At 43.2% G+C, this 20,768-nt stretch overlaps 2 protein-coding genes across 4 annotated transcripts in view; one reads left to right on the forward strand and one right to left on the reverse strand.

Annotated features, from left to right (window-relative positions):
* Positions 1-20,768, reverse strand: part of drosha.L (drosha ribonuclease type III L homeolog) — a 150,619-nt gene that overhangs the window by 125,554 nt on the left and 4,297 nt on the right. For all 3 annotated transcript variants that reach the window (XM_041566246.1, XM_018267704.2, XM_041566247.1), the window contains exon 2: positions 10,577-11,421. In XM_041566246.1, the coding sequence (XP_041422180.1) occupies positions 10,577-11,418 (842 nt within the window). In that variant the 5' untranslated portion in view covers positions 11,419-11,421. The remainder of the gene's footprint in view (positions 1-10,576; positions 11,422-20,768) is intronic.
* The window catches only part of c5orf22.L (chromosome 5 open reading frame 22 L homeolog), a 77,973-nt gene continuing 70,383 nt past the window's right edge, over positions 13,179-20,768 (forward strand). Inside the window, exon 1 of the mRNA XM_041565322.1 lies at positions 13,179-13,197. The gene's annotated coding sequence lies outside the window, so the exon portion shown is untranslated. The remainder of the gene's footprint in view (positions 13,198-20,768) is intronic.

The raw sequence follows: 20,768 nt of genomic DNA on the forward strand, positions 1-20,768 counted from the left end.
AAGACAAAATCTGAAAAGTGTCTGTTTAAAAGACAAATTCACAAAAGTGGAGATAGAGGTTTGTGAATTTGGTGGGAAATCAGACATTTTTATCTCCACTTTTATTTAAGGTGGCCATAGACGCAAATATCCGCTCGTTTGGCAACATCGCCAAACGAGCCGATCTTTCCCCGATATGCCATTAGCAAGCATGGCTATATTGAGTGTAATCTGTTTGTTTGGCCGTACAGCCGAACGATCCAATTATGATGTGCCATGGGCTCCGGCGGGATCGGTCGGGTCAAAATCAAACCTGACCGATCGACCAAACGACCGATCTAAGCCGGACGAAAGATGTCGGCACACGCCACACACAACCCGAAAATCGTACAATAGGATCTGTGTGTCTATGGCTACCTTTAGTCTCAACATCACCACTTTGTGAATTCCCCCACACAGAGTATATGTTATACAGGTATGGGACCTGGCCTTTTCCAGATAATAGATCTTTCCATAGTTTGGATCTTCACAGCTTTAGTCTACTACAAAATGATTTAAACATTAAATAAACCCAATAGGCTGGTTTTGCTTTCAGCGAGGATTAAATATATCTTAGTTTGGATCATGTACAAATTACTTTATTCTATTATTATAGAGAAAAAACTTTTTAGAAAATTGTATTATTTGGATAATCTATGGCAGGTGGATTCTCGTAATTCGGAGCTTTCTGGATAATGGATCCACTACCTGTACTATATTACCAAAGGAGAAAAAGGAGGTTATTAATAATCAACAGAAAAACTCATAACTAATTACAAGAAGAACAGATGGTAGAGTCAACCAAGTCTGAAGCCAAGAGAAGGCCTCAATCCAGGGAGGGGAGCCCTGTCTCCCCCAAGTGACTGAAGAGAAAGAGATTTAAGGGTGAGTACAATATGACTATGAAGATTTTCTTTCATCCAGGTCATGGTATATCTAGTATAGGTAAATCTAAAAACAACTGGACTTGCTGAGTCCAGTTGTTTTTAGAACGGTGAGTACACAAAATCTCCTTTTCTCCGGGTCTGCTTGGGGGACACAGGGACGTACCAAAGCAGTCCCCTGAATCAAGGGCGGGAAGTAGATGACTATGTGGAACCAGCCACAGCAGCCTGAAGTACCTTCCTGCCGTAAGGGGTGTCAGATGCAGCAAAGGTGCCAAACTGGTAAGTATGGATTGAAGTCCACGTTGCAGCCTTGAACAATTGTTCTGCTGAGGCTTGGTTTCAAAAAGCCCAGGACGCACTCATTCCTCTGGTGGAATGTGACCTGATTGAGTCTGGGGGAACATGACCCTGTGATGAATAGGATCTCTGGATGGCCTGTTTTATCCAGCGGGATATGGTAGTCTTAGTAGCTGGTGTGCCCCTGGGAGGGCCTGATGGAAGGATGAACAAGGAGTCCGACTGACCGATGTCCTGGACCCGGTGCAGGTAAAACTTGAGGGCCCTAATGGGGTCGAGGGTGTGCAGTGCCTCTTCCTTCGCATTGGAAAGGGATGGGCAGAAGGTAGGAATCGTAATTTTCTGGTTGAGGTGGAAAGTGGAAACCACCTTGGGAAGAAAAGTAGAAGTACTGCCCTGTCATTGTGGAAGGTCAACAGAGGAGACCTACAGGAGAGGGCAGAGATCTCAGATACTCTCCGTGCTGAGGCAATAGCCAGCCGAAAAACAGTTTTTCATGTAAGCCACTGAAGTGGAATAGAATCCATGGGCTCAAAGGGAGCGTGTTGCAGGGCATGTAGGACTAGGGTTACGTCCCAATTGGGCACCAGTGAACGTACCGGGGGCTTTATGTGGGCCACTCCCTGAAGAAAAATCTTAACATCGAGGAGCAAGGCAAGACATCTTTGGAACAGGATGGAAAGTGCCGAAAACTGATTTCAGCGACCCGAGGAACATGTCCAAGGACAGTCCCCCTGTAGAAAGGCCAGAAGGTGTGGAGTGGAAAACTTCAGTGAATTAAAACCATTACGTTGGCACCCCCGATGGTAAGTGGACCAGACCCTATGGTACGTCTTGGTGGAGACCGCTTTGTGAGCTGCACGCATGGTAGAATGACAGCGTCAGAGAACCCCTTCCGTCTCAGGGTCGTGGTTTCAGTAGCCACGCCGTCAAATTGAGGTTGGCAAGATAAAGGTGAAGGATTGGACCCTGAGAGAGAAGGTCCGGGATGAGAGGCAGAGTCCAAGGTTCCTCTACCAAGAGATGTACTAAATCCAAGACCCAGGATCGACGTGGCCATTTTGGAGCTATGAGGATGAGAGTAGTGTGTTCTCTATGAAGCTTCTTGATCGTTCTTGGAATGAGAGGAAGAGGAGGGAAGGCATACGCGTGATGGAAGTCCCAGGGAGAGGTGAGGGTGACTGCCGCCAGCGCCACAGGGTCCCTGGACCTTGCAAAGATGAGAGGAACTTTTAGATTGTGACGTGATCGACCTCTGGTGTCCCCCATCTTTGAGTGATCTTGTGGAAGATGTCATCCTTTAGAGACCACTCGCCAGGATCTAGGGATTGTCTGCTGAGATAATCTGCTTGCCAGTTTAAGAGACTGGAATGAAGATGGCTGACAGGGGAGTTGGATTGCCCGTATCTCAAGAAGGTTGATGTGAAGACGTCGTTCTGATAGAGACCATCAACCCTGCGCTGACCGACCCTCCAGCACTGCTTCCCAACCGGAGAGGCTTGCATCTGTGGTGAGCAGTCGCCATTGTGGATCCCCTATGGGTCTGCTCCTGGTCAGGTGACTGGTTTGCATCCACCAGAGGAGATTCGAGTCCTGCGAGATAGACGAAAATCCTGGAGAAGGGTGAAGCTCCCTGAGGTGATGCTGGGCGAAGGGAACTGCTTCTATCGTCGAAACCATGACTCCCAACACCTTCATGTAGAATCTCGTGGTGTGGGATGAATTTGAGAGGACAGAACGCACGAAGATCTATAGATGCTGGACCTTGTCGCTGGGACAGTTTGTGTCTGGGTGTTGAACTGCATCCTGATGAAGACCATGGATTGGCTTGGGGTTAACAAGGACGTGTCTAGGTTGATGAACCAACCCAACTCCTGCAACCGAACCATAGTGAAGTGCAACGCCTGCTGGGCCTCTGTGAAAGAAGGTGCCTTGATCAGGAGATCATCCAGATAAGGGAGTTATGGAGATTCCCCTGGTGCGGATTAGAGCAGTGGCCGACATGATCTTGGTAAAGACACAAGGGGCTGAAGTCAGGTGACTGGTTTGCATCCACCAGAGAAGAGAGATTCGAGTCCTGCGGGATAGACAAAATTCCTGGAGAAAGGATTTGCGCATCCAGGCCGCAAGAATATTCCACTGAAGCTCCCTGAGGTGATGCTGGGCGAAGGGAACTGCTTCTATCGTTGAAACCATGACTCCCAACACCTTCATGTAGAATCTCGCAGTGTGGGATGAATTTGAGAGGAGAGACCGCACGAGGGTCTGTAGATGTTGGACCTTGTCGCTGGGACAGTTTGTGTCTGGGTGTTGAACTGCATCCCGATGAAGACAATGGATTGGCTCGGGGTTATCGAGCACTTGTCTAGGTTGATGAACCAACCCGACTGCTGTAACTGAACCATAGTGAAATGTAATGCCTGCTGGGCCTCTGCGAAAGAAGGTGCCTTGATCAGGAGATAGTCCAGATAAGGAGTTATGGAGATTCCCCTGGTGCGGATTAGAGCAGTGGCCACCGACATGATCGTGGTAAAGACACGAGGGGCCAAAGTCAGGCCGAAGGGAAGGGCCGTGAATTGGAAGTGGCGATTTTGGAAGGCAAATCTCAAGAATCTCTGATGGGGGTGGAAAATTGGGACATGAAGCTAGGCGTCCTTTATGTCCAGAGAAACCAGGAATCGGCCTAGGGACATGGCCGCGATGACAGACCTGAGGGATTCCATCTTGAACCTTTGTGGTCAAATTAAATTAATGTATGGAGTTCCTTGAGGTCCAGGAAAGGCCGAACAGATCCATCCTTCTTGAGAACTACAAACAAGTTCAAGTAATAGCCTCGGAATCTCCTCGGTCGGAACAGGGATGATGACCTCTAAACGTATAAGCTTGTCGATCTGGAGTGCAGCGCCTGAGCCTTTTTATTCCCCTGAGGGGCGGGAAAGAAGTTAATTTAAGGTGGTAGCTCTGACTCACGACCTTGTGTACCCAGATTCTTCCAGGAGTCGGCAAACCTGCGAAGTCTCCCCCCTACGGCTGAGTTGCTGGAGGGCAGAAGGGACGAGTCATGCAGATGTGGGCTTGCTGGGCGGGACTGCCAGGATGGCCTGGACTTTCCACTGAAGCATCCTCTGCCGGTGGTGGAGTGTCGGGGAGGAGACGATCTCGCGCCCTTGTGCTGGGAGCCGCAAAAAAAATGGTTCAGATGAAAGGAAGGGTGAGATTTTGGTTGTGGGAGTATAGTACTCTTACCCCCGGTGGCCTGGCCGATGATCTTGTCCAGGTCCGGACCGAAGAGGAGTTTTCCCTTGAATGGAATTGAGGTGACAGTCCACGGTCCACAACTTCATCCAGAGAGATCTGCAAGCCGCTACCGACAAGTGAAGTCGGCTGAAGTTCTGCTAATCTCCTGTAGCGCATCGAGGTAGGCTTCACATAGGTAATCATTAGCCTCCTTGATTTGCGAGGCCAAATTAGTTCTTCACAGGGGACCCCTGTGGCAATTGCTCGGAATAAGGAGTCCGACCAAGATTGGACGGCTCTACTTACCCAAGCCGAGGCTAGAACCGGCCGGAGGGAGGTACCTGAAGCAGAGAAGAGGGAACGTAGAACGCCTTCAAGCTTCTTGTCCATGGAGTCCTTGAAGGAGGCTGTATCAGGAACTTGTAAGGCAGTGTCCAAGGATAGTCGAGAGACAGGCATGTCCAATGAAGGTGGGGAGGTCCACTTTTCCGTTTCCATTAGATCCTGTGGAAAAGGATATAGTTTGAGAAAACGGCGGTTAGCCTGGAAACGGCTCTCTGGATTGTCCCATTCCTGTTAGATAATTTGTTCGAGTTGAGAGTGAGAGGGAAAGGAAGGGGAGGACCTGCTGCGGTGCTTAAACAAGGAGGGGGAAGTACTGGAACTAGGTTCAGGCTCCTGTAAGTGAAGGTTCTCCAATACTGAGGAGATGAGGGAATCAATGGCCTCGGAGGAGAATTTGGGGGAAGTCCTCTTCCTCTTGGTCAGAATCGTGAGATAGTTCACCATCAGACAGGGCTGAATGGTCCTCGGAGTCAGGCGGCAGGGGAGAAGTAGTGATGGACTCCGCCTCACACTCATCCTCGGAAGGAGAGGGGGCTCTACGTTTTGGAGGCTTAGGCCGACGATTATCTAGCCACACTAGCAGTTTATCAAAGGAGAAAGCCAATTTAGGAATGCCGGCGGCAAGCTGAAATGCCCATTCTGGGGGAGGCTGGGATCCAGGGGGGGGGTGGAGTCCTGGGGCTGGCCTGATGGGTCCCCATGGGAGACTTGGTTTAACTGAGAATGGAGTTCTGAAGTTTTTGAAACGGCCTTAGGTGGCTTGCACGTGGACAGGACCATCATCAGAAATCGCAGGGCCCCATACGACAAAATTTCCTGGGCCCCCTGGGCTGCGCCCACCGCAAGCCCCACCTATAGGTCCGCCCCACCACACAGTAAAAAAACAAAAAAATATTGGTGGCTAGGGTTCCCACTTGTTAATAAAAAATAAAAAGATATTGGTGGTCAGGGCCCCCCATATAAAAAAAGATTTGTGGCCAGGGGCCCCCATTAAAACTATTGGTGGCTAAAAAAAATTGGTGGCCAACAAAAAATTGGTGGCCAGCCCCCCCCCCCCCCCAACACACATTATATGAAAATTGGTGGCCAGGGTCCCTTAAACGTCCATGCCTTCCCGAAGTCAGCAGCTCTCAGAAAGATGGGGGGCCCGGCTAATCAAGTAAGTGTGGCATGGCCGGGCCCCCCTTACCCTCGGTGCCCCCTCTGTGTTCCTGCATGTGGAACACAGAGGGTCCTTGTGACCAGATGGCAGGCGTTTGCAGCATTTGGCACAAGCTAAATACTCAATGCAGAAGTAGCTGGCCTGGAAAAAAGGTTATCACCTGTACCTTCAGACATGGTGTACACAAGCTGTTCCTGTAAGAGATGAATTAAGTTAACAATATATATAATGTAAGAAATAGATAGATAGATACTACATCATGCAGAACTACATCTGCATGGGGTCTCACTCTCAGAATACTATAGAGAAAAGAGGATCCCACGAGGTTTCTGAGTGAATAATATTCCTACCATTGGCAGGAATAATGTGGACTTTTGCAATAGATGATGCGCTGCACTAGATAGATGTTCCTATGAATTAATGCTTCTGGTGATTGAGGAAACGGGAAAGGATCTTAAGTCCATTAGAGGAGAGATACTGCAATTTGAAAGTCAAAACATCAACACCCTTAAGCTGGATAAAGAGGTAGATTGGATGGGAAAATTACAAGAACAATTACTGCAATACAAAAATGAAATACTTGCATTTAAACACTCTAAATTCTTGAGAGTGCAACAGGATTACAAAGACAATTATGTCTACCGATGGCGACATGGAGGGAGACCCGGTGGACAGAGACGCAGGATGATGACGTCACGCAGAGCGCACAAGCCCCTGGGTTACGTGTCGACGAGTGGTGAATCAGAGGAGGAAATGGATGCTGCCGCACGCTCGACAGAGAGGGTTTTTTTAGGCAGCCAGCAAGCCATGGAAAAGGCAGAAGAACAAAGCACAGACGTGGCGGCAGGAAACACAGCAAGAGGCAAGGGACGTGGGAGACCCCCACGCCGGGGAGCGAAGGCCAATTAGAACAGGCAGTGATTAACCTCTCAGGGTACCAGTTAACACAAGGAGAGGTAAGCGTTTTATCACGTGGATTGTCTCTTGTACCATCGGAAAAGCCACTTATGTTGTGGACAATTATAAATTTGCACGGTCCCTACGGCTTAAGGAATATTTCAAACAAAAAATCCCCACAGCAAACAAGGAGGGGGATAGGGGTAGGAGCTTTAAACCCCGGAATAACTTTGATCCTGGTACTAATAGTACCTCTCTACGTACATATTCACGTATGATTAATGACACAATTTTGCAAACCCCAGAGATAATTCAACATAGGGGAAATTTTTCCCAAGAGGAGCGTGTTATATTAAAAGCATTACAGGAGAGACCAGATATAATAATCAAACCGGTGGATAAGGGTGGAGCAGTAGTGGTTCTGGATTATCAATACTACAGGTCTGAGTTACTGGGACAATTGTCGGACTCTAAATGTTATCAAAAATTAATGTTTGATCCAACCAATACATTTCAGTTACAACTGAAGACGATGCTGGATGAAGCCTGCCAGATAACATGTGACCAGAGAGATGGACTGTATGTAAAGTTTCCGGTAAGAACTGTTATATACACTTTACCCAAAATTCACAAAAGTCTATTACACCCACCAGGTAGACCAATAATATCTGCGGTGGGTTCTCTAACTGAGAAGGTGGCAAAAAATGTAGATGAATTGTTGCAACCCGTGATTTGAGGGACCGGCTATTTTTTACAGGATACAGACGTTTTTTTACGGGTCATTGATAGTGTGAACTATGATAATCCAAATTTCATGTTTGTTACTATGGACGTACATAGTTTGTATACTTGTATACCACACATTGCCGGAATTGAGGCCACTCGGGAACTAATGAGTGAGAACATTTCATACAAAGGTCCACTGAAAGATATGAGTAGTATACAATTTCTGGATGTCACTGTGTATAAGGATGAAGTAGCAAACAAGCTTCAAACTAAGATTTACCATAAGGCCACAAATAGGAATAGCTTGTTGCATTATACCAGCAGCCATCCCAAGCATTTGTTGCATTCACTCCCTAAGTCGCAGATGATGCGCGTGGTGTGTATAACTAGGGACGAACAGTTGAGATCTTGGCCTTAAATTTAATGGCACAGAAATTTTTGGAGAGGGGGTATCCAAAGAAATTGGTCGATGAGGTTAAACAGTGGGCCATGTCCCTTGACCGAAATGCCATTATCAGGGGTGATGCTCACACTAAGAGAAATGTACTAAAGGTGATGATACATTGATCTATACCACCACCTATGATACCCGTACCCCATTGATCAGGGATTCTGTATTACAGCATTGGCCAATTATCAAGACGGACCTAGAACTCACTGTGATTAACAGGAGAAGGATCCAATTTGGATACAGGAGAAATAAGAACTTAAAGGAACTACTGTCTCCCACCGATCCGGTAAGCAAGTACAATACCATTCGGCAGCAAATGTAGATAACAGGTTCATTTACAGGTTTTGCTGCTTTGTTCTTGCTCTTCATTTAGGATGGATGCATCTATATATGCTATATGGCGATAATTAGGATTCAATATGCCATGACTTTAGATATATGTGAATTTAGAGCAGTAGAAAGGATATATCAGGGGCTTCCTTATGCTGAGTCAGCATTATAGGATACTGTAGTAGCTAACTTGGATCTGTTACATGGATTTGTTATATGTATATGGAACAATTTTAATTTTTAATATTTTCCCTGTTACACATGGTATTCTTAACACAATATGCATTGGATTGGTTTTACAATTATTGTAAATTATTAAGCACAGGTCACTTTGTCTACACTATATATGTGTATTTTTAATCCATTTAAATCCTATTTAATTGATGTGCACTCAGCACTTTGATATCTGCACCAATCACTTTAATGCTATGGATGTGAAGTCATTCCTTAATTGCATATGGTCTATTGGCTATATATATCACTTTATGTTAAGGGTGTGGTTGCCTTGAGAAAGGTCCCAGTGGGGACCGAAATGTTACGTTGGCTAAGACATGCTTTACTTAATACACGTTTTTTGATTTTGAAAAATATCCCAGTGTTGCTGGTTCTGCCTTGGAGGAGAGTAGAGCCTGATAAGACAGTAATTATGCCTGCTGCCCTGTGGCAACAACTAAAAACACCACTGTGTAGTACTGCCCTGTCGTGTTCTAAGAATAAAAGGGGGACAACGGAGAGCGCAAAAATGGCCCCTCCCTTAGCAGTGACGTATGGTGCAGACACGCGCCTTAGAAAAATGGAGCCTAAGGCACCGACGCGCACTTCCGGGTTGCGCATAAAGTAAGTGCAAACGGTGCTAAGCCCACAATAACTCTCTTGCGCTGCTGACAGTGAGGACAGTAGGAAACATAATTGCCATTCCCATTGCCTGCCTGTGTGTTTGGTGGAGGCTGTTTAAGATACTGCCTGGGTCAGAACTAGTGACCTGCAGGTTGCAAAAAAAATCTCCTATACTGCTGTGCTATAAAGGCAGATGGATTGTGAAGGGGGGGGGGGGTGCTCAGAGAGTGAATAGGCTGGCTATTAAGGATATATGCTTACCATAAATGAGCCACAGCAGGAGTTCCCGGAGTGCTAGTGTAGGGATCCTGGAGGCATATAAGGAGGAATCAGCCACAGGATGAACCTGGCTATACCTCAGCCCTGTGTCCCAGCCAGTGCATCCTCACTCTGGATGACAGAGGGAGGGAATCAATGCTGGATGGTCAGTGCAGAGCACAAGAGACCCCAATGACATCCTGAAGTAATGGATCAGACTATGGATCAGTGTAGCTGTCCAGCTCCATATAATGTGAAGGAATTGTAATGAAATAAAAAAAAGAGCAACATAAATACTAAAAAAACTTCTGATTGCAGGAGACGGTCCTTACCTCCTAAGGACACAACAAAACTAAGTGTCTCTGCCTACAGAGGAGGGGTATAGCAGGATTTCTATTTTTTTTATTGTGTCCTGCCTCCTACTGGTGCCAGCTATACCCCACTGCCCCTGTGTCCCCCAAGCAGACCTGGAGAAAATAACAGTATAATGTGAGCAGAGGAAAGCACTAACAAAGTTGAGACACTGTGCTCCTTACAAAGACACCCAGATTAGGGCTCTTTACAGCAGATGCATGATGGTAAATTGCCAGTGGCAAGAACAAGCAGTTAAAGGTATAAGGAATCCACAGCAAAAAATCTAAACCAAATAATGATACCTGTAATGCATTGCCAAAATCCTTTTCACATAAAATCTAGAATGGTGCCCCTTTAAGTATAAAGTTTGTTGATTATCTTCTCACCATTACTTTTAATTAATGTCAACAGCATGAATCAAATTCTTTAATTAGTTTCTGCCAACATTAACACACTTTATATAATCTAAAACAGGTGTTAACTCTCCATATATTCTGTACATTTAAACAAGTGCTTAAATATCAAATGTTAAGTGGGTATGAATTTAGTGTTGGACTGACATCCTACTGATAAAAGTACTCACTAAGCAAAAAATATATTCTATATATAGGGTGCAGAAATTAGGGTATGAAATGCAGAGAACATTCCTCCTCTGCATCTCTGTAGATAATTTTAACAGAAAAGACAACATTGCACAACTTAAATACAATCCTGCTGAAAATCAGTACATGCTTTTTCGCCTAAGCAAATATAAATTATATTTAAAGATACAGTTACCTGCTTCTTTCATAACTTGGATGGCGTGATGGAATTCTACCACGTGATGGTCCCCTTCTATACTCATAATCTGACCTGTGACGGATGCCTTCTAGTCTGCGTGACCTTTCAGAACTTCGGCCTCGATCTCGGCGGTCACCATGTTTTTCAGACCGGTGCCTGTCACTATGGCTGTACTCTCTACGCCGATGATCTTCATAGTGTTTGCCTCTCTCTTGTGATCTGTGATCAGTTTGTGACTTTTCAGTCTGGTATTGCCCATGGCTTGCATGTCTGTAGTGGCTGTTACCTTGAAAAGATGCTGCCTGCTGATAGCTATTAAAACTTGGTGTTGGTTGGGGTGCTGGGGGTGGTGGAGGAAAAGGTTGAGGAGGATATCCAGCAGTATATGGGGGTTGATAGGGAACATGGGGTAATGGGGGAGGCATAATTGGTGGGGGTGGCATAACTGGTGGCAACATGTAAGGATATGGACACTGTCCAACAGTAGGTACAACAGCTGGAGAACTGCCTGGGGCAGATGCTGGTGGAACTGGGGGAAAACAGGGAGGAATTGGATAACTCTGCCTAACTGGAAAAGGGGGCCTAGGAAGACACTGGTTTATTGCACTCTGTGTTGGAGGAGCAGAAGGTGGAGGATATGACATATAATCTGGCCTCTGTGGTATAAAATTTGTGTTTGGCATGTTACAGAATGTCGGAGGAGGAGGAGTACTTTGTGGATCATAGCAGTACTGTCCTGAAGACTGAGGTAGCTGAGCAGGCCTTAGGTTCTGGGGTCTAAAAGGCTGCATGGGGGCTCCTCTAGTTTGCTGTCCTCCTCTTCCCGAATGTAGAGACATTGTCTAAATATAAAAAAAAATTATAATAGTTAAGAAAACCTCATAAGTTTTGGAAATTTGTCAGAAGGGTCACTTGAGGACTTTATCACTTCTGCAAGAGAACAATAACATTTTCCAATTATTTATAATTAGATAAGATTTTTGTGCAGTTTTTTTGTTAAAACATAAAAATCAGTTCACACTTTTGAAGACATGAGAAATAAGACATTAATGGCAGAATTGTATTATCAAAAGCGTAAAATAAATTGATCTTATGGGAACATTAGGCTCTATGAAAAATTCTCAGTCTCTCGGTTAAGTGGCTGAGGTCCAGGACTTCTAAAGCCTCAGTTGCAAAATTTTTCAGAGCTACTGGTGGCTGGAAATTGGAAAGCAGAAATATAGCAAGGCTTTGCAGATCATATTAAACGTTTGTAAGTATTCCATCTCAAAGCCCTGAAGGTGTAACCATTTGAAAGGATGGGTTAAAGGGCATATAATCTCTGCAGGTGAAGGTAAAAGAGCACTTCCCCTAATAAGTGTGATTTCACATAAATGTGCTGTAAGGATCTTAAAAAGTACTACACTATATTAGACTGTTTGTGCTGTCTATCCCTAAGCTTCCTTTGAGTGCTGGTTCATCTTTATGAACTGTTGAGGCTGTAGACATCCGAGGGAGAATGTCAAGTGGGAACTGGCTGAGGGATTGGACTACAGAATTTCTAAGTAAACATTACATTTTGATCAGTTGCAGCTTAGTTTATGCTTCGTCAACTCAGGTGTGGAAGGACAGCAAAGAGGGAATCTGGAATTAAGCAAAAATCTTCCAGATCATACATCCCAGTGGAGAAGTTACCAGGTGTTATATTAGCATATGGAAAATGTGTACCCCAAAAGAAAATTATTTTTTTTTTTTTACTTTGATAAAACGTGTAGGGGACATGAGGAATCCTTCCCCTGTTTGTCTGCCTGTGACATCATCCAGCCCAGTTGCATGCTGGATAATGACCTGATTGGCTGGGAACCCCAGTGCATCCTTGGGAGAAAGGGTGTGCCTGACTTTGGAGCCAAAAGCACTGAGTCTCCCAGAGAGAGAGCAGAGAGAGCCAGCGTGAATAGCTGTAAGACTGTAAGGTACAGAGAAAAAGCTGCTGAATCTGGGGAGATTGAGCCCAGCCTGTCCCCTGCCAAGTTGCTGCAAACTCAGAAGGAGAAAGGTGCCACTAGTGAGTCTGATTCTGCTGCAGAGCTGTGTGTGATCTCCAGTGTGAATTCCTCTGAGAGCACCCCGGTGAGTGAGCCACCCAAGGGAGGATACTGGCACGGATACAAGCGTGGGGCCCCATACTGAAGACAGCTTTTAACCATTTACCTGCTACAAAAGAGCTGCTGCCAACTTCAAAAGGGAGAGGTACTTTTGGGGAATAAGGTAGCGCTACCTGAGGAATAAGAGCTCTGGGGAAGGGAGAATCATTTGAACTGTGCGGTTATTAACCCCTTCCAAAGGATTGGGACTGTGATATTTAGCAAGGACTGTGTAAAGCAACAGTTAAGCACCTAATAGTGGTTTAGGTAGTGTCCCACGTGTCCCCAGTGTAGGAGTGAAGTGTGTATTAGGTTGCCCTAGTCAAACTGTTTATATAAAGTTTATATTTGTTAATTTGCAAACTGTGTGTTTTATTATTCCTAGTGGAGCCCCCTGAGGTGTTTTCCTCAGTGTTCACTAGGTGGAGGCACTGCGCTGTAATTCCCAGTACTTTTCATACGCAAAAGGGACTCGGGGCCCCTGGATTGCCAAGGGTAAGTTGCTATTTAAAGAGACAGTAACCAAATTAGTGTTACACATGTTAACAATTGTTTTAAATTATAACACAAGGAAGTTACTCTGGGAGTAAATGTTATTTTCAGACGCTGAAAGGCACAGTCACATGAACGGTAACCACAACAAGCGTTAGTGCTCATAGGCCCACATTCACTACAGTATTTTCAGTGCAAAAAGTGTTCACACAATGTTTACATTTAAAGTGATACTGACACTAAAAAAAAATTACTTTTTAAAATATGAATGTACAGTAGCCATAGGAGGTAAGGGCACATTAAAAGCATTAAATAATGGTTACACCACTGCCCTGTCTGTGTCCAGCCTACACAGTCGCATCTTGCATTAAGAATACACAAAATAACAGACCCCCCCAAACCCAGAAAATAATATACAGTCATTAAGAAAAAAGGTCCCTGCCCTGTAGAGTTTACAATGTAAGTGGACCTTTTTATGAACTAATAAATGTACAGCGGTGCTTGAAAGTTTGTGAACACTTGAATTTTCCATATTTATGCATATATATGCCCTGCAGCGCAGTTTTACATGCAAGTTCTAAAATTAAATATTGAGAATCCACCCCAACAAATGAGTCAAACATTTTTACCATGATCTAAAGCAGGGATCCCCAATCAATGGAATTAATAAGTCTGAGTGTGAGAAGCCCTGCCTGGGTCTTCACTTTCCAAGTATGATCTCAAAAACTTCCCTTAGATGGAAAAAAAACATTTTAGGTCAGATTTTCGTCAATGTTCTTCTGACAAAAGGGTTGATTTACAAATATACATGTTAAATTGCACAAGTGCGGTTGCCAATAGTAATCAATCAGTAATTTGCCTACTGCAAGCTTGCAAGCAAACAGCCGACTGTTGATGCTGGTGCACGTGTGTGCAAGTTAGCACCTACATATGTAAATAATTTCTAGTATGTATGTATATGTTTTTTGTTTTTGTATATATGTATATTTTTTATTTATAAAGTGCTACTTATGTATGCAAGGTGGCCAACTCCAATAGATAGACTGATAGATGAAATAATAAACCAGTATCTTGTATTTGATCCCAACTAAGATATAATTTATCCTTAGTTGAGTCAAAACAATCCTATTAGATTAATTAATGTTAATTTTAAATGATTTTTTTTAGCAGACTTAAGGTATGGAGATCAAAATTACAAAAGACCTTTCATTCGGAAAACCCTAGGTCCAGAGCATTCTTGAAAACGTGTCAAATTCCCAGACACAGTACAGCTACAATAAACATGGGATTTTACATCAAAAAACAAGGAAGTAAAAATATTTTTCCTTTTCCAACCCTAATTTGCATATGCAAATTAAGATTCAGATTCAGTTCGGTATTTGGCCGAATCTTTCACCAAGGATTTGGCCAAATCCCAAATAGTGAATTCCGTGCATCCCTAGCATTTATGTATTTGGAATTTTAGGACCATGTCTGGCACTGCTTTGAAGTAATAGGCAGTGAATGTATCTAAGGGTAAAGTGCTTATAAAATACTTTTTATTATACTATAGTCGTCAGGCGACAAAACCTCGCCTGGCCTCGTCACCATATCACCGTTCTCCAGTAGACAGGAAGCAGTGTTTTCTAACAGTATTTTTTTAATAAAGCATTGGTATTAATACACTTTATGCAGGGTAGATCTATTATTAGTGTAGGTAGAATGGATTTTTCAATAAAAATTTTTTTTAGTGTTACTGTTCCTTTAAGCACATAAATAACATACCTCCCACCTGTCCCTTTTTCGGAGGGACAGTCCCTCTTTTGACAGCTCAACCTGCTGTCCCTCATTTGTACTGGAAAGTCCCTATTTTCGCTGCACTGAACAGCCACTTAATTGACTTTTAGCAGAGAGCACAGAACAGCTAACATGTGCAAATACTTTGTTTGATACTTTGTAACAATTTTGAGACACAAACAAACTCTTTAGATAAGGAAACATTTTCAAACTTTTAAAACCTGCCACATTTTGTAAAATAAACATGGTCAAAAAAAATCGCTGTTCTACGTGTGAAAAATTTGGGAGGTATGAAAACAGCTTCTCGAACGTTCAGTGCAGAGAAAGTCTGCAGTTTTATTCTAATGGGAACACAAGCCAGCAGTTTCAGGGAAATCTTTGCAAACACTGAGGCCAGCCTAACTTGAATCTTTCCTTCTCCTTTAAGGTAAAATGTTTAGAGAATAGAGGCAAACAGTGTCGGACTGGCCCACCGGGATACCAGGAAAACTCCCGCTGGGCCCTTGTGCTGCTAAACATTTGGCCTGTTTCATGACCATTCCCTGTTTCTATGAGAACAAAGAGGCTAAATAGATGGAATAATAGGTTATAGTATGTATAACTAAAAGATAGTTGAGTGAGGAGAGGAAGAATAATAGTACTGACAGTGGGCCCCTGGTCTAAATTTTCTTGGTGGGCTCCTGGTGTGCCAGTCCGACACTGGAGGCAAAAGGCTATGGCTTTTAAAAGCAATTTAAATTACAAATATCTTTAAAAACATTGAAAAATGTTAATTAACATACATTTAAAGTTGTCTAGCATTGCATAGTCTTTATTTATGCAAAACCAGGTGGAGGGCCTAACAGCTTTTAAATGGCAGAAATGGAAAGATAAATTAAAACACCAACAGAAGCCAAGTTTATTGTGGTTTTGCAAGGAGTGCTGGATAAGCAAGAAGTAAAGACAGGTTACCCTGCATAAAATACACCAGTTGGGAGGCAGATTGGCAGTTCCGTGCCACTCCATTGCTTTTTATTTGCGACGTTCCTACATAATCAAGTAGAACATTTTAATTATCCAATTCAGCGGCACAGGTGGACGGTGGTGTGGCTAGCTCCCACTTGTTCCCAATGTAGTCATACAGAATTGGCTCGGGGGGTCGAAAAAAACAATAGTAGAGGCACGGAGCTATTGTTAGCATGGTTAAATGTAGCTAAGAAGGCTGAGAAAAAGTGAAAAAAAAAAAAAAGTGCATGTTATGCGGTTTTTAGTAGAGATGCACTGGATCCAGGATTTGGGTTGGGATTCTGCCTTTTTTTTTTTGCAGGATTCAGATTTGGCCGAATCTTTGTGCCTGGCTGAACTGAATCTGCATATGCAAGTTAGTGGCAGGAAAGTAGTCATGGGATTTTACATCAAAAAACAAGGAAGTAAAAATATTTTTCCTTTTCCAACCCTAATTTGCATATGCAAATTAGGATTCAGATTCAGTTCGGTATTTGGCCGAATCTTTCACCAAGGATTTGGCCAAATCCCAAATAGTGGATTCGGTGCATCCCTAGCATTTATGTATTTGGAATTTTAGGACCATGTCTGGCACTGCTTTGAAGTAATAGGCAGTGAGTGTATCTAAGGGTAAAGTGCTTATAAAATACTTTTTATTATACTATAGTCGTCAGGCGACAAAACCTCGCCTGGCCTCGTCACCATATCACCGTTCTCCAGTAGACAGGAAGCAGTGTTTTCTAACAGTATTTTTTTAATAAAGCATTGGTATTAATACACTTTATGCAGGGTAGATCTATTATTAGTGTAGGTAGAATGGATTTTTTAATAAAAAATTTTTTTAGTGTTACTGTTCCTTTAAGCACATAAATAACATACCTCCCACCTGTCCCTTTTTCGGAGGGACAGTCCCTCTTTTGACAGCTCAACCTGCTGTCCCTCATTTGTACTGGAAAGTCCCTATTTTCACTGCACTGAACAGCCACTTAATTGACTTTTAGCAGAGAGCACAGAACAGCTAACAGGTGCAAATACTTTGTTTGATACTTTGTAACAATTTTGAGACACAAACAAACTCTTTAGATAAGGAAACATTTTCAAACTTTTATAACCTGCCACATTTTGTAAAATGAACATGGTCAAAAAAATCGCTGTTCTACGTGTGAAAAATTTGGGAGGTATGAAAACAGCTTCTCGAACGTTGTCCACGGGTAGAAAATCCACAACAGGGCTGATTGCAAAGTGGATGCAAGCACTTTATTTAACCATCTCTCCCGCCAAAGCAACCCATCCAATTTATGACCAGAACGCATTCAGATATTAACCCTTTAAGTGCCACAGAACGTAGAATCTACGTTCTGTGGAAAAGTAACTTGAAATGCCACAGAACGTAGATTCTACGTTCTGCAGCACTTCCGGGTTGTGGAGCGGAGGAGCGGCTGTTAGAGCCGCTCGCTCCGTTCCGCTTCGATCCCCTGCCCCTAGGCAACGAGCAGAGCAGGGGATCGAGTGGCCCCTGGGGCGCGATCGCCCAGGGGCCCAAAAGCAGCAGCAGGCACGTGTTACTTACGTGTCCTGCTGCTGCAGCCTGCACTGCGCCGTTGATCTCCGCCCCCACAGCACAGGAACACGAGGATCGTCGCAGATGTCTTCCTGGGACCCCTCCACATCGTGTGCAACAGTCTTCAGCGACTTTTTCAGGTTAGTGCAACAATTACACACACAAACACACCAACACACACTTATTACAGTAATACACACTTAGATTCACACTTACACATACATTTTTGGGGATGGGGGGGTCACTTACACTCACTGCACTTACACACATGTGCACACGCACACACGCACATAACATGTAATTTACCATTTGTATACACGCACACGCACATACATGGCATTGTGGCTTTTTTTTTTTTTTCTTATCGCATCGTCTCTTTTTTTGGCTGAAAAAAATGTTTTATTGCCATTACGAATAGCGTATTCGCTAACCGTACTGTGCAATATCTTTTGTATGTTATTTCGGTGATTATATTGCAATTTTGGGTATTTTGGTGCATTTTTAGCCATTTTATTGAATTTCTAGCCATTTTATTGCATTTTCAGCTCTGCATATGTTGTGTTCACTTGTTTCTAGCCGTATAACCTGTTTGGCCCAGCTAAAATATTCAAACTGTGATTCTGATGGCCGATAACACTATTCTGGAAAAAAACATTGATTTTTGTGGTTTTATTGGATTTTTTTTCATTTCACTCTTTACTGCCTTATTTTGTTTTGCCTTGTAAATTTTATCTACTATATATCCATTTGGGGGTCTCTGTGCGCCACATAGTTTGGTATATCTATGCATATTGGGCATCAAAGTGTTCCGTAGACCCCTGGCGTTCATATTTAGGATGTTTTATGCTGATACGTTACGAAATGTGGGGCATATAATGGGGTAAAATTCAAGCTTTGTGACGATTTTCAGAAATTTGATAAAAACCGTTATGTTCAGCATTGCTTTGCAGTTTGGCAGTTTGTAGTAGAAACACTTATTTACCCATATTGGATTCGTCAGAATGTGTACTTTCTGAAAATATATGGTTTTCTGGGGTCTCTGTACTGTTAGGGGGGTCTAATGTCGCATAATACACACACCAGGTGCTTATATTGCAGCAGCCAGAGCGTCAGCTGTGAAAATGTATATACACTATTGTCATTTGGTGGTCTCTGTGCGCCACATAGTTTGGTATATCTATGCATATTGAGCATCAAAGTGTTCAGTAGACCCCTGGCGTTCATATTTAGGATGTTTTATGCTGATACGTTACGAAATGTGGGGCATATAATGGGGTAAAATTCAAGCTTTCTGACGATTTTCAGAAATTTGATAAAAAACCGTTATGTTCAGCATTGCTTTGCAGTTTGGCAGTTTGTAGTAGAAACACTTATTTACCCATATTGGATTCGTCAGAATGTGTACTTTCTGAAAATATATGGTTTTCTGGGGTCTCTGTACTGTTAGGGGGGTCTAATGTTGCATAATACACACACCAGGCGCTTATATTGCAGCAGCCAGCGCGTCAGCCGTGAAAATGTATATACACTATTGTCATTTGGGGGTCTCTGTGCGCCACATAGTTTGGTATATCTATGCATATTGGGCATCAAAGTGTTCAGTAGACCCCTGGCGTTCATATTTAGGATGTTTTATGCTGATACGTTACGAAACGTGGAGCATATAATGGGGTAAAATTCAAGCTTTGTGACGATTTTCAGAAATCTGATAAAAACCGTTATGTTCAGCATTGCTTTGCAGTTTGGCAGTTTGTAGTAGAAACACTTATTTACCCATATTGGATTCGTCAGAATGTGTACTTTCTGAAAATATATGGTTTTCTGGGGTCTCTGTACTGTTAGGGGGGTCTAATGTCGCATAATACACACACCAGGTGCTTATATTGCAGCAGCCAGCGCGTCAGCCGTGAAAATGTATATACACTATTGTCATTTGGGGGTCTCTGTGCGCCACATAGTTTGGTATATCTATGCATATTGGGCATCAAAGTGTTCAGTAGACCCCTGGCGTTCATATTTAGGATGTTTTATGCTGATACGTTACGAAACGTGGAGCATATAATGGGGTAAAATTCAAGCTTTGTGACGATTTTCAGAAATTTGATAAAAACCGTTATGTTCAGCATTGCTTTGCAGTTTGGCAGTTTGCAGTAGAAACACTTATTTACCCATATTGGATTCGTCAGAATGTGTACTTTCTGAAAATATATGGTTTTCTGGGGTCTCTGTACTGTTAGGGGGGTCTAATGTCGCATAATACACACACCAGGTGCTTATATTGCAGCAGCCAGCGCGTCAGCCGTGAAAATGTATATACACTATTGACATTTGGGGGTCTCTGTGCGCCACATAGTTTGGTATATCTATGCATATTGGGCATCAAAGTGTTCAGTAGACCCCTGGCGTTCATATTTAGGATGTTTTATGCTGATACGTTACGAAACGTGGAGCATATAATGGGGTAAAATTCAAGCTTTGTGATGATTTTCAGAAATTTGATAAAAACCGTTATGTTCAGCATTGCTTTGCAGTTTGGCAGTTTGTAGTAGAAACACTTATTTACCCATATTGGATTCGTCAGAATGTGTACTTTCTGAAAATATATGGTTTTCTGGGGTCTCTGTACTGTTAGGGGGGTCTAATGTCGCATAATACACACACCAGGTGCTTATATTGCAGCAGCCAGCGCGTCAGCCGTGAAAATGTATATACAGTATTGTCATTTGGGGGTCTCTGTGCGCCACATAGTTTGGTATATCTATGCATATTGGGCATCAAAGTGTTCAGTAGACCGCTGGCGTTCATATTTAGGATGTTTTATGCTGATAAGTTACGAAATGTGGGGCATATAATGGGGTAAAATTCAAGCTTTGTGACGATTTTCAGAAATTTGATAAAAAACGTTATGTTCAGCATTGCTTTGCAGTTTGGCAGTTTGTAGTAGAAACACTTATTTACCCATATTGGATTCGTCAGAATGTGTACTTTCTGAAAATATATGGTTTTCTGGGGTCTCTGTACTGTTAGGTGGTCTAATGTCGCATAATACACACACCGGGTGGTTATGTTGCAGCAGCCAGCGCGTCAGCCGTGAAAATGTCTATACATATTGTCATTTGGGGGTCTCTGTGCGCCACATAGTTTGGTATATCTATGCACATTGGGCATCAAACTATTTAGTAGACCCCTATGTTTATATTTAGGATGCTTTATGCTGGTAATGATACATGGACAATACGTTGCTGGAAAGTTG

The sequence above is a fragment of the Xenopus laevis genome, chromosome 6L (genome assembly GCF_017654675.1).
Source record: "Xenopus laevis strain J_2021 chromosome 6L, Xenopus_laevis_v10.1, whole genome shotgun sequence".
NCBI classification, from domain to species: Eukaryota; Metazoa; Chordata; class Amphibia; order Anura; family Pipidae; genus Xenopus; species Xenopus laevis.